Below are 14358 nucleotides of genomic sequence, written 5' to 3' on the forward strand. Positions count from 1 at the left end.
TGACTGGAGTGCCCTCTCCCCAAGAACTACTACTTGATCTCTCAAGTCTCTGCTTAAAGTCTCACTTCCTTCATTTTACTTACACCTTTCCAATGTGATCCTTGACTTTACTAGTTAGTAAAGCTGTTAAATACATCTAGCGCAGCCCTTCTATTATAATTGTTGTTTATAGGTCTATCCTCCCTAATGGACTGGTTCTTGAGTCAAGTGACAAACTCACTGGGTTTCACAGCTCAACCCAATACAAGTATTTTCGCTGGTACTTTAGATAAACGAAATATTCAAATTTCAGTATCTTTTACGATTAAGAAACCATCTTTTTTTTTTTTTAAAGATTTTATTTATTTATTTGACAGAGAGAAACAGCCAGCGAGAGAGGGAACACAAGCAGGGGGAGTGGGAGAGGAAGCAGCAGACTCCCAGTGGAGGAGCCTGATGTGGGGCTCAATCCCAGAACGCTGGGATCACGTCCTGAGCCGAAGGCAGACGCTTAACGACTGAGCCACCCAGGCACCCCAAGAAACCATCTTTTCAACTTCAAATAACCAACTTCAGTGTAAGAATCTAACTCAGAAAATCAAACAAATTCATTCACATAAAAGGCAGTCGGCCAGTCAGTCACATAATACTGTCAGCTATAATCCAGAATCCGTCTTAGAACATACTAGATGGGAACAACTTCGACCTGGCAGGGATGAAGACGTCATCTTACATTTCCTTTACTGACAGAGTAACAGTTCCAGGGAGACGCAGCGAGGGCTTGGAGCCTTTTCTAGACCCACGACACACAGGGATAACATCTCCTATCTTCCAACCCACCGTTTTCTCCACTAAACCTTCTGTTATCAAGACATTATCATTTGGTCCACTTCTAAGTTTCTTTCAAAAAAATAATTTCAATCATTATTCTTGACTTCCAAAATAAGACTCGGCGTCCCTGAACAGACTGCTCATTGAGAATGACAATTAGGTAATTCCTGATCTTCAAAATAATTCTAGAGTAGAAGCAAACACTAACAGACAAACGTAACTGTTCAGTAATGAACACACTGGAGAATTACCTGTGAGGGCTGTGGTCTTGGAGGCACTGCAGGAGGATGGGCAACAACTCCAGCCTGTTGTTGTCCTGAGTAAATACACAAGCCATCTTTTTAGTAAACAGTAGAACAAACAGGCAGAAGGAATGTGATCAAATGAAAAAGACTTCTAAGAATGCTTGATAAGTATTGGAAGGCATTTATTATCTTGTAAAACTATCTAGAGATGACCTAATGACCAAGCCTCCTGGCCATTTCTCAGACCTCATATCTTTTTTTTTTTTTAGGGAGTTATTTTATTTTGTAGGCTCCACAGCCAGCGTGGAGCCCAGTGTGGGGCTTGAACTCATGACCCTGATATCAAGACCTGAGCTGAGATCAAGAGTTGGATGCTGAACCAACTGAGCCACCCAGGCGCTCTACCTCAGACCTCACTTCTCTTATTCTATTGCACAAGGCACTCTTGACATGCTTGTTTCCCTAATACTGAACACTCTTGGCTTTCTTCTATTTCTGAATGCTCTTTGGCTACAAAATATGCAGACTTCCAAATTTTCTCTTTGAATTTAATACTTCACTCAATCATTTCTATGTAAATCATTCTCAAATAATACAATCTTTCTTAGCCCAAGTCCAATGGCCTACTATTACATCCCCTTTTCCTCATCATTCCAAACCCATAACATCCAAAAACAGAACATCATCACCCTCTGGTCCTAACTTTTCTATTTTGATCAACATTTATTAATAACAATAAAACCAGTTATATAAAAATTAAAACCTTGGAGTAAGTTATGAGTCTTCTCTCTCCTTCGTCAGCTAACTGAAGACCTATCAGCTCTCCCTCCTTGAACTCTCCACATGGTTGTTTTAAAATCTCTCGAGGCATCTCTCAGGTTTCCCATCTTTATCATTTTCACTCAAACACGTTAAAAAAAAAAATTTCCCTCTCATATGACACCTTTTAAACTCAAAGTTTTTCTTCAGATAAATAAAAAAATAAGGCAGAGTAAGAGAAAATAAAATAAAATGTTGTGCTCTTTAATGAACTTTAAAATCAAATGATAATAGATACTATGGTTCTCTATCCCCTACCTGTGGTGACTGCAAAGGTCCGATTCATGTCTAAAGAGGATGATCTGGAATGAGAAGGCTGTGGCCTTGGAGGGGGAGGTGGTGGTGCAGTGTTATCAGGTGACGTTCCTGAATGCGACCTATAAAATTCACCCCGTTACAACTGGTCATGCTACTGGTATTGGAGCTTTTTTCTTTTTAAGCATTCAAACTTGGCTACACAGCAAAGGATTATTGGTGTGACATTTTCTCAAGCAGATATGTAAGTATTAAAATGAATAAGGACAGGACTGTTTATGATATGCATTAAACAAGTAATTATTTAATGTGGCAAATAACCTTTTTTACGAAGCATAATTATACATTTTTTAAAATTCAAAAAAATTTGAAAAGAAAGTTCATTATTAACATGAATTCAAGGTAGACACTACAGACCTAGTAACATTTTCCCATTCAATTAAAGATAGAATTAGTTTGAAAAACCATTTTCTAAAAGGGGAAACTTGACTTTCAGACATGGCTAGCTTTCACCTGATTTACAGTTTACAGTTTGGTAAATAAAATCTGGCTCAACTACTTGAGGCGCCCATTCCCGCATCCCCGCAGGCAATCTCACTGTAGTGGTGGCTGTGCTCATTCTGGACCCGCCCTAGAGATTCACTTTTGTGCCACCAAAGTCTTCTATACTCTGAAAAGAGTCTCATGTACTCTGGGAACCTGATCCTCACTTGTAGAGATAAAAAGGAAAATAAAATCCAAGATGACTGAAGAGATATAATTATACAAAGAAGCAGTCTTTGACTTCTTCCGAGATTCTGTATTATGAGTCTTTATATACTCCAAACATATGGCAAAAGGATACTTAGCACGTAAAAAGATGAGGGAAAAAAGATGCTTCTGTCCCGCACACAATTTTCAGTGGATGGTTAAGCCCTGGCAGACATATCCCTTGCCACCTTCACCCTATCCCATGCCTTCTTTATTTGTGCCTGAGAAGTTATATGTAACGCAGATCTTCAGAGTAGGTACCCCAACACTACGCTGTGTGTTTCTAGATGGCATCTTAAAACACAGAATTCTGTGGGCACTTGCCGAAGGCTATACAAGGAAATCTGTACATTTATTACTTAAACAGACTCTCAACTGTTTACCTACAAAAAGGACTGTATTAAACTGCTAATACTACTACAGCTCTTTCTAGGCCTTCTACAGAATACCATGGGAACAGTAAAAGTGCCTCTTGCTTTCCTACTAAAGTTGAAATAAATCAAAATTATTTCCCTTCTATGTAAATCAACAGGTAACGTAACAGCCTTCAGAGAACTGAAGAATAGAGGAAAGTAATTCATACCTGGGTCTAAAATAATTCTTAATATTAAAATGTAATAAGATTTTTTTTTAAAGATTTTATTTATTTATGTGACAGAAAGACAGCCAGCGAGAGAGGGAACACAAGCAGGGGAGAGGAAGAAGCAGGCTCCCAGCCAAGGAGCCCGATGTGGGACTCGATCCCGGAACGCCAAGATCACGCCCTGAGCCGAAGGCAGACGCTTAACGACTGCGCCACCCAGGCGCCCCTGTAATAAGATATTTTAATATGCTTTTTATTGACAGAAATACTGACCTTTGATGAGTTACATTGTTTCCAATCTGTTCTGGGTCCGAAGTAAAAGAGTCTGAACTACTGTACCCATCTGCTGATAAATGGAATATATCCTATTTAATAATAATCTTTTATTCACTTTTTACCCTATATGTGCTAAACAAATATAATAATTATTATTTCAAATCAGAGATATTTAAAAACTGGCTAATAGGTTAACAGTTCACCCTAGTGTTATTAAATGTAAAAAATTAAATAGAAATCAAATAAACCATGGCACATTTACACAACGGAATACTACACAAGCAAGTTATAATGGAGACAAATTAATATATGAATAAAAAATATGCTTAGACAATAAAATTTATGAGATTAGCCAGATGTTCCCCATTTTTCACCTGAGAAAATATCATTTCCAAATCCTGAAAATCTTATGAAGGAGCAGAGTCCCAGAGGCAGACTAATGGCTGTGATGCAATGACAAATTTTAAAATAGAAACTCAGGGACAATGTGAAGGAACACTACTACTTACTTTCAAGGATTATAAACTGAAGGGACTGGTTATTTGGTTTAGTTTCATTTCAAAATGTATCCCTTTCCTTTTTCTTAGCAAATAACTGAATTGTTTAATTGGTACAGGAATGATGCTAAAACTAACATATTTCCATTTGGATATACCAACAGGCATTTCAAACTTGAAATGTCCAAAACTCAACTGTTGTTTTCCCCCAACAAACCTACTGCTATTACAGCCTTCCTCAAGTTCCAGTGGCTCAGACCAAAATTCCCTCAATTGCCCATGACCTCCCACCCCCATCCTGTATCACACAGGTAAGCAAATCCTATGCTCTTTTCTTACAAAATATAGCCAGAATCTGATCTGACCACTTCTCAGCACTTCAACTGCTACCACCCTAGGCCAAGTCATCCTCTTCTCTTGTCTGTATTATTCTAATTGTTTTTAAAATGGTCTTTCCTGTTTTGACTCTTGCTTTCTTGGGGCCTATTACCAATACAGCATAGTGATCCTCGTTAAAAAAAAAAGGGGGGGGGGTCAGACCACATCACTTCCCCATTCGAAACCTTCTAATGGCTTTTTGTCTGATTCAGTAAAAGTCACTCTTACACTGCTCCCTGATTACTCCTCTACCACTTGCTACTTCTGCCTGCCAACTACGCTAACTGATTCTATTCCAGGTGGTTTGCCTACTGTTCCCAGCAGAAGGCAGTTTTCTAAATCAGGGCTTCACATGTGCTGTTTCCTATGCCTGAAACGTCCTTCCCCCAGATATTCATAGCCAAATCCCTCATCTTCAAGTTTTAACCCAAATGTCATCTTTTGGTAAGGTCTTCTTTGACCACCTTATTTAAGATATCACTCCCTCTTCCCTTTCTTAGCTTTATTCTTATCCAGTGTGTTAATTATCTAAGACGAGAATTAAGATTTTTGTTTTTGTTTTTTTCTCTTACATCCCCCATTATGTAAGCTCCATAAGGGCAACGATTTTTTTTCTGTTTTAACTGCTGAATCCCCAGTATCTAGAACAGAGCCTGCCACATACTATTCCTTTAGCACAGGCTGAATATATGAATGTACACACAATTTCTCGTGAGACAAAGGAACGAGTGGGAAGAGCCCATGGACTAAACGTGGCTAACCGAGAGGGATGGCTAAGAAAAGCAGGTCCAGGTGGCAATAAGCAACCATTTACTCACACAGAGGATATGGTATTTAAAAGCGTTAACTACTAGAGTCTCTATTCAGTAAAGGTAATATGAAATAGCTATACATTTGATTATTCAGATTCTAAATCCAGACTTAATCAACTTCAAATGGAAACTGTAATGTTATTTTTCACTTACCTACAGTATTTCCAGAAGCAAATTTCACCGATGAATTTATCTTACTTTCCTCTGACAGGTCAGATGGTTTCACAAGTAATGGGCTAGTGGGATTAGTATGATCTAGTAGAGAATTAATAGGTAAAAATACAAGAATTGAATTAATAAATTCATCAACTTCAGAGTATAAGATTTCATTTACATATTCCAAAGAAGTAGAGGTAAACCTCATGAGATACAACCCAAAATAGCATTTTTAATAAAAATATAAGCTTGTTCATACAGAATTTTGTTTTCTGCCATAACAGAAGATAGACTATAACAAAAAAGTCAATTTACTTGTTCATACTTTGTTAATTTTATCCTTTCAAAGTAACTGCTTAAAACATCACACAAATGGTTATAAAATAAGTAATTTATAATGTTGACTTATACAGAAAATAAATATACTTCTAAGAAAATAAATATACCTCTAACTAAAACATTTAATCTAAAATGAGGAGAAACTTCACAAGTTTAAGCAAAACAATTTCAAAGCCAAAATTCATTTTAAGGTCTACCTCTTCAGTTAAAATCTGAACATACTTTAAATGTAAGTTCGCAGCAGTTATCATAAAAACCCACAGGGTAGGGGCACGTGGGTGGCTCAGTCAGTTAAACAACCAACTTTTTTTTTTTTTTTTTTTTGTCAGAGATAGAAAGCACAAGTAGGGGGAGCGGCAGGCAGGGCAGGCAGAGCAGGCAGAGGGAGAAGCAGGATCCCCGCTGAGCGAGGAGTCCTGTAGGACTCGATCCCAGCACACTGGGATCATGACCTGAGCCGAAGGCAGCGGCTTAACCGACTGAGCCACCCAGGCATCCCGAACAACCCACTCTTGATTTCGGCTCAGGACCTGCATCAGGCATGGAGCCTACTTAAGATCCTCTCTCCCCTTCCTTCTGCACTTCCCAATACCCCCCCCAACTCCCTGCTTACACGTACTCTAAAATAAATAAAATCTTAAAAAAAAAAAACCCACAAGGTATTAGAAAAGCCGCCTTTCCAAGTGTCCTTATTTTAAAACTTTGTAACATAAATACAACAGTTTCCCTTTTCTTAAAATTTTTAAAAAGATTTATTTATGTATTTGAGAGAGGGAGAGACAGAACTCCTGCAGGAGAATGGGGAGGGATGCAGAGAGAGAGAGAGAGAGAGAGAGAATCCTCAAGCAGACTCCCCACTGAGCTTGGAGGCCGACACAGGGCTGGATCCCAGGACCCTGAGATCATGACCTGAGCCAAAATCAAGAGTCGGGTGCCCAACCGACTGAACCATTCAGGCGCCCCTCAACAGTTTCCCTTTTGAAACTGTAATATAAATTGAACAATAAATACCAGCATACATATGTACGTATACTTGTAGAAAGTACAGTTAAAAAATAAACAAGTATGAAAGAAATCTGAGCCATCAAAGAATAATTATTTGTGTATTTCGGTTTGACACTAATCTAAAATACAAGCCAGCAACAGCTTCCTTACCACTGCCAGTTCTTTTCAGTTCCATTTCCTGCATGTGGATTTTGCTTGGAGTCATACGAATGGGAACTGGATGAACAATAGCGGTATCCTAGAGACAAATGGGAGGAAATACAGACTTTGCATTAAAAATGCCAAGCTGATACCATGAAATAATAAAAACTAACAATACTTTAAATAGACTTTCTTATTTATGCTAAGGCAAGCACGAAAATAAACTTCTTAATTAGAAGTTTTAGAATTACATGTAAAAAATCAAGTTCACTATGTGTGCCTAATAATCTGATTTCTTTTATAAAAAGTACATTTTAACTTTTGAGTGGTTAAAGATTTCAGTGAAAAAAGACCTCTAAAACTACCTACAGTTGAAGACAATATTCAAAGGCAAAGGGTGAGATGATCTCACGAAATTATACAAATCTTCCAATTTTAGTATACGTGCTGCCGAAGCGAGCACATGAAACTATACAAATCTAAACCTTTGAGGTTAAAGTAAACTATTTCATGAGAACCCAAAGACTAACAGACTGAATTCTTTTTCCTTAAACTGCTGAAAAAAAAAACCTGACATTTACTTTTTCCTATATAAAACAAAAGTAATAGTGCTTGCTATATCATAGCGGTTGGCATGATACATAGTTTCTACAGATTAGTTCTACAGAGCTGTTTAAAACTTCCACAAAGGCATGCATTTTTAGAGAGGCATAAATTAAGACTCCTACTCTTAACATTCCAGTATTTTTCTTAAACCTTTTCCCGACTGGAATACATCTGATATCCCTAAACCTCATGAGTGGCAAGTCTAGTTAGAGGAGTAAGGAAACTGGCAGTCCAGACTTTTTGAAAAGAATGCAAACAGCGAAGTAAGAAGAGAGGACGAAGTAAAGCCTCTCAGAAAGAGAACAAAATGAGGAAGGTGCACCTGGGGCCACGGGTGGGGCTGGCCCTGGGAGCTGAGACCCACAGCAGAGGCACCAAACTAGGATCAAGCATCTGGTTTAAGAGCGATAGATTAGTACTGCTAAGAGGGCTCCGCTCCTTCAATGAGGCATCAGTTCATATTTTGTATGCGCTGCTGCTAAAGACTGACCTTGAGATTCCTACATTTCGAATATCTAGTTATGAGTTATGTTTATAATTCAGTGTGAAGGTAATGACTTTTCAGTTTAAGTCAGACACCATTTTTGGTTGACAGTACCAGGTAACCAAGCCTCTGCTAGAGGAAGTTCCAACATACTGTCTCTTGTTTGACAGGTCTCCCTGGCTTACTCTCATAATCCCTACATTCAACCAATTTATAACAAATTCTTTGTTGCAATTATACTGATAGATCCATTCACAGTAATTTTCTGCCCCCACACCAGTGAGACTGTGGACAGAGCTCTAACATTTCCCCTATAACTCTAAAATTACGGTTATAAAGATGAATATTATAGCTGGACAAAAGTTTAGATTTCTCACAAAATAATGAGTTACTCTCAGGAAAATATTTTTAACAATACACTTAAGATGTTCTTTGTTGTATTTACGGTTATAAAAACCACGGCTTTAGGAATAACTACTACTTTCTTAACTCACAATTTTAGTGGCAGAAATAAATGCCATAAGAATCAGAATTTAACCTTATAAGGTAAGATCAAAGGAGAAAAAAATGATGACTCATGAGACAATAAATTCTTATTCCAAACCCAAAACAAGCTAGGAAAAAACATGCAAAAAAAATCATTAGATGTTTTAACTCATAATATTCATCGAATATATATTCTCTGTGTGGATAAAATCAGATATATAAAACTTGTGACAGTTGGAACTATTAAGTAACCTTTTCATATATTTCCAGTACAATACAAGAAAGGCATGATAATGACTCTAAGAAAAGAAAATCATGCATGTTCTATTCATTCTCCAAATAATGTGCGTAAGTTTCTGTGCCAGCAAATCAATTCTGTATCACCTACTAGACATGCAACCGCTGGATGCTGTGAGCCTGCAACCAGTTTTGGTCCAGCAGATCTGGCTGCTAGCAGGACAAGGCAATTCCTTGCAGAGCTTTACTCAGATGACAGGCCTAACCTCCAACTAGTATACATATCAGAAGCTCCATTTGTGATTGTGATTTGCAGTAGGATACAGAGCTGTGACTCTAAGCATTTCGACAACCAAATGAAGAATCATGAATGCCGATACGCTTCTGAGTCCTGAGCCATCAGATGCTCCAAATTAGCATCCATTAATTTAAAAATAGAGAAAAAAGTATAAGACTGACTGGAGCAGGCTCTGCCCAGTTTCTTCCAGCTATTCAAATCACCTCATCACCTTTAGGAAACCCATTCCTGATCACTCATGGCACATTTATGTCATATATTTGGGCATCTCATTTTATGTACACTTTTGTGAATGTATTATGCTCATCTACTGTATTTTCTACTTGCCTTAAAACCCATTATCCTGAGTCCAGCCCCTCTACTTTCCATTTCTGTGTCACTCATCATCTTGCTCTCTCTTGATCCTATCAATCCTTCACATTGTTTGTTGCCTGAGTAATCTTTCCCAACTGCCTCTCTCTCACCCCCATCTTGTCATGGTACTCCTGGCTGGTTCCTCAGGTCTATGGATTAAGTTCAGATCCTTGGTCTAGCACACAAAGATCTTCCCAGTCTGGTTTCAACCACACTCCTTAGCCCCATCATCCCCCATCCACATGTCTACTCTATACTCTCAGCACACTCAACAGATCCTGCCTATGATATTCTCTCTGCTTGGAATGCCCTTGTCCACTTCTGCCAATTCATAGTTTCTTTCAAAACTCAGCATACAAACATAATCTCGTTTGTGAAAACTTTGCCAAATACACTGGGCTGAGTTAGCCCACAGTTCTCTGCCCACAATTTTGTTCACAGCTATATAGAATTATCACAATCAGTTATATTACAACCATCAACTTATCATGATTAAGCTATGGTCTACTTAAGAGTAGAATTTTTTGACATTTTTATACTCCTACAGAATATCACAGGCACCTAAAAAGGGGGCTCCACCAAACCAGGTGAGTTGGCTGGCCATAATCAGTAATCAAATTAATTTCCTTTTTATACTCTGAATTCCTCAGAAGTTCTATAGCACTCCAGATCAGGCATAAATCATGGCAAAGACTACTGCATTACACTTCTCATCAGTCTAGAATCTAGTAGCAGAAGCAGATTCTACCAGAGGCTATTAACGATAAGCAATTCAACAAAAGCAATCAAGTTTCTAGAAATGAGATATCACAAACTCAATTTCATTACAATTCTCGGAGCCTAACAATTATTCATCTCAGTTTGCATGTGAGGTCACTGCGCTGTGTGATATAGATGTTTCTAAGTGCTACAGAGAAGTGTGGAGCTTTTTACAGACTTTCACTTTACTGATCAAATAGCTAATTACCAAATTTTAGCTTTTTAAAAATATTCCATTAAATATTTTCAACACTGTAAGATATGTAAATTGATATTAGAACTGTAGTGGCACTTTTCTTTAGGTGATTCTCTTCTAACCTGTATGGACCTTATTTACTCACTTGTAATTATTTATAGAAGACTTGCAAAGGATCATTTGGGATTATGAGTACAGGCTGTGTTCTGCAGAAGGCAATTTGCCAGGTAAGTATTAAATGAAGGATAAGAACTTAGATTCTCAATGGAAGCAGGGCATTCTCTTACTGGCAAGTTTGAAGTGAGATCACTAGTTGGGGAGCAAAAGTTAAGATTTAAGTTTATCACCATAAAAGAAAAAAGGTATTTCTAGGTACCTTTCTAGGTATAAATATTTAAGACTGCCAACTTTATCATCACGTTTAGAGATCTAAATTCAGGTTCAAAATAGCAATTAACCATTTTTAATTTCCTACAGCCTCCTGCCACACTAGAGATAACGAGATAACGGAAGAAAGTACTGAGCCATATCCTTTTAAACACTAGAGCTAGGGGCGCCTGGGTGGCTCAGTCATTAAGCGTCTGCCTTCGGCTCAGAGCCTGATCCCGGCGTTCTGGGGTAGAGCCCCACGTCAGGCTTCTCTGCTGAGAGCCTGCTTCTTCCTCTCCCGCTCCCCCTGCTTGTGTTCCCTCTCTTGCTGGCTGTCTCTCTCTCTGTCAAATAAATAAATAAAATCTTATAAATAAATAAACACTAGAGCTAGAATTCACAAATTTGGATATTTTTTCTAAGAGGTTACAAGAACATCACTATGATGAAGTCAAATACTTCCTGGCATTTCCTGCCAGTCGTGAGTCAATTTTTTTCTATGTTTTTTCTATGTTCTATGTTTTTACATATAATGCTCTTTTCTGGCCTGACAAAAAAAATCATAATACTATGAATGATTATTTTCACCAGCTCTTAAGGGTTGGAGAATAAAACAGAGCAATTCTGTATTCCTACATCAAACTTGCCTTTCCAATAAAGCACTTTTACTAAGTATTTTAATCAAAATTAACTTGACTATGTAAGTAAGAGATAAGAATAATACGGAGAAATAAACCTTAGAGCAAAGGTAAACTTTCTTCTAGCTTATAGCACCTGTCACTTCCCAAGAGACCTTAATTAAAACCACTAATGAGAAGCAGAAATCATGTTTTGTTTTTTTATTCCTCAATTTTCAGGTTGAAACCAAGATTAATGCCTTCAAAATAGCAATAAGAAAAGTAATGGGCACAGATGATCTACATACTAATTGGTCCATAAATAATTAATAAACTATGAAACAGGCACTTAAAACAGTTCACACTTTATCTGTTTTGAATTCAACGTAACAGCATCCTACTTCACAGATATCAACTCTTTAAAATTATAAAGCACAGGAAAGATCCATTAATTTAAACTACTAAAGATGAACTACTATCTTTACACACCATTTCTCCCAAGTCCACATCAAATAAGGCATTACTATACTTGATTCAAAATTAATGGCTCTTTGATCAGAAACATCTAAAAAGAATGCCTTGTGTCACTTTCTCTGTATCTTTTCACTCTTTTTTTTTTTTTAAATCTTACCCTTACTCTCTTCTTCCCTTCCTACTTACTTCCTCTTTTCTTTCTGAAAGGTGCCTATTAGCCTGTCCTCCTTTTTAAGAGAAAAAAATAAAAGGAAAAGCAGGAGTGAAGAGTGAGAATGATTAATAGCTAAGGTTCTGAAGTTTTCAAATAATTTGAGGGATGGGTAGGGCCTATATGAAATGAATTCCGTGGGAATAGAATTTATTTTTTTAAATCAGGATGTGAACTTTGTAGCATTTTCAAAGCAACACAGTAAGCCACAGGAAGACAAGACACAGGCTCCCTTGCACAATGGGAATCTGTGACCAACAACTCTATTTTTTTGCTGAACTTGATTCTCTTTAACAGAACTCAACATATTAATTAAGTCAAAGCCATTCCATCTAGACTGTTAAAATGAAAGATGACATTGCATATTTACATACAAAGTACGTATTACATGATGTGTAAGCATACAAATAAAATAGTATTTACTAAGTGTCACTGCACTGAGATACACAGTATGTTTACTAGAACATACACTTAGTTAGCAAATGAAAACAAGGTCAGCTAAATCAATTTTCACAAAATGCTTCCTTAGACACATATACTAGAATTTAAAAACATACAGTTTTCTCTCATCAAAATAACTAGAAAACACAAAAAAATGATTTAAAAAAATGTTCTTTCCACCATTAAGCACACAAAAATTGAAAAGCCTGCCACCATTTTCCTCTAAGCACTCCACTCAATCATGCATATCAGCTAAATACCATAATGAATGGAAATTTGGGTTAATAAAATTAATTTCAAACAAGCAAGCTAAGTGATTGACTTACAGGATCAGCTGGTGCAATGTTAGAATCAAATTGGGTCAGAGTTTGTGAGCTTGAAGAGCGTTCACTAAATGTCTCCCACTGCTGAACAGACAGAGGAGAGACAAGTCAGCATGATGAGAAAGATGGAGTAAAAGATCATTGGAGAAGATTTAGCAAAGTAATTCAGAGGTTGCACTGCAAGTTGTGTTTCAAAGGCCTGACAAAATTCCATAATTTCTATTTTTCCACAAACATTTTATACTTATCTATGCTGGCTCATCTTATAATGTAAGGTGAGCAGCTTCACCCTCAAACGTATAATAACAATTTATCACAATCTCAGTGGAAGAGATTCCAAGTCTCACAGAATTAAAACTCAAAACATAATATAGGAACAGAGTCTAAATGGTATTAATGGCAACAAAGTAAAAATGTAAAGGGGTTTGTCTTGACTAGAGAAAGAATTACTTCAAATCCTTCTTCCAAAATTCTAATGATAATGTACCAATTTGACGATGCTAGCGAATCCTGCGTACCAAAGTTTTGGTCAAAACAAAGCAAGTCAGTGTGACTTGCCAGTGCGACCCCTGAAAGATGATTCTACTATGGACGTGCACGTATTTTATACGTGTGTCTAGATATTTAATAAAATATAATTGAGATAAAATGAAAAGATTTTTGGAATTAATCTATGTTGGAGCTTATGTCAATCTGTAGCAAGTCAACCCCTGCAATCAGCGCTACGCACAGGGCCATGCTGGACCACAAGACAGAACCGCCAGTCAGGCACCGTCCCCCGCCCCATGCCAGAAAAATCAGAATGCGGCCACATGAGAGCAAATCAAGCATCTGAGTATGTGTTACACAGAGAAGACTTATTTTGATATGAAATACTACTCCTCTAAAAGAGGTACACAAATATCATACCTCTTAAAACAGGTGGAGTGACAAGTCAGTACTAATTTTAGTAAATTCCATTTGTTTTGAAGATCTTAGTGAAATAGCATAAGATTTTTATATTAAAATTGCATTTTACATATCATTAAAATTTGCTTAAGAATTATGAGTTATCCCCTGAAGAAGGAAAAACATCTACACATATACAATATATACATACAAATGTTTACACACAGACACACCTACTCTATTAACCAAAAGCCTTTCTATAACTCAGTATGGAAAGTATACATTTTTATGCTTCAAAGTTCGACTTACTATTTAAAATAGTGATATTCAATTTGAGAAGACATGTAGAAATTAAATATTAGCAAACGTGTTGATGAAAATTATTTACAAAAAAAATATAATCTTTCAACAACCTAATACTGATGCATTTAAAGTGATTCTTAAAGAAAACCCACAATCATTCACTTTTATCGTGATGTTAGTATAACTAGTTTCTTCAATAATTACTGTTGCAGGGGTAGTGAAGGAATTTTTTAAATCCTAATTATT

The 14358-nt window shown here is 37.0% G+C and overlaps 1 protein-coding gene across 5 annotated transcripts in view; it reads right to left on the reverse strand.

Annotated features, from left to right (window-relative positions):
* Positions 1 to 14358, reverse strand: part of REPS1 (RALBP1 associated Eps domain containing 1) — an 81160-nt gene that overhangs the window by 7189 nt on the left and 59613 nt on the right. For 2 of the 5 annotated variants that reach the window (XM_045814702.2, XM_045814699.2), the window contains exons 10-15: positions 12925 to 13005; positions 7076 to 7163; positions 5579 to 5680; positions 3736 to 3808; positions 2133 to 2251; positions 1062 to 1126 (exon numbers count right to left, since the gene is read on the reverse strand). In XM_045814702.2, coding sequence (XP_045670658.1) covers positions 1062 to 1126; positions 2133 to 2251; positions 3736 to 3808; positions 5579 to 5680; positions 7076 to 7163; positions 12925 to 13005 — 528 coding nt within the window. The remainder of the gene's footprint in view (positions 1 to 1061; positions 1127 to 2132; positions 2252 to 3735; positions 3809 to 5578; positions 5681 to 7075; positions 7164 to 12924; positions 13006 to 14358) is intronic. The other 3 variants (XM_045814701.2, XM_045814704.2, XM_045814703.2) reach the window with 3 other exon arrangements.

This window comes from Ursus americanus, chromosome 11, assembly GCF_024610735.1.
Source record: "Ursus americanus isolate L20-20 chromosome 11, mUrsAme1.1.p, whole genome shotgun sequence".
In the NCBI taxonomy this organism is placed as follows: Eukaryota; Metazoa; Chordata; class Mammalia; order Carnivora; family Ursidae; genus Ursus; species Ursus americanus.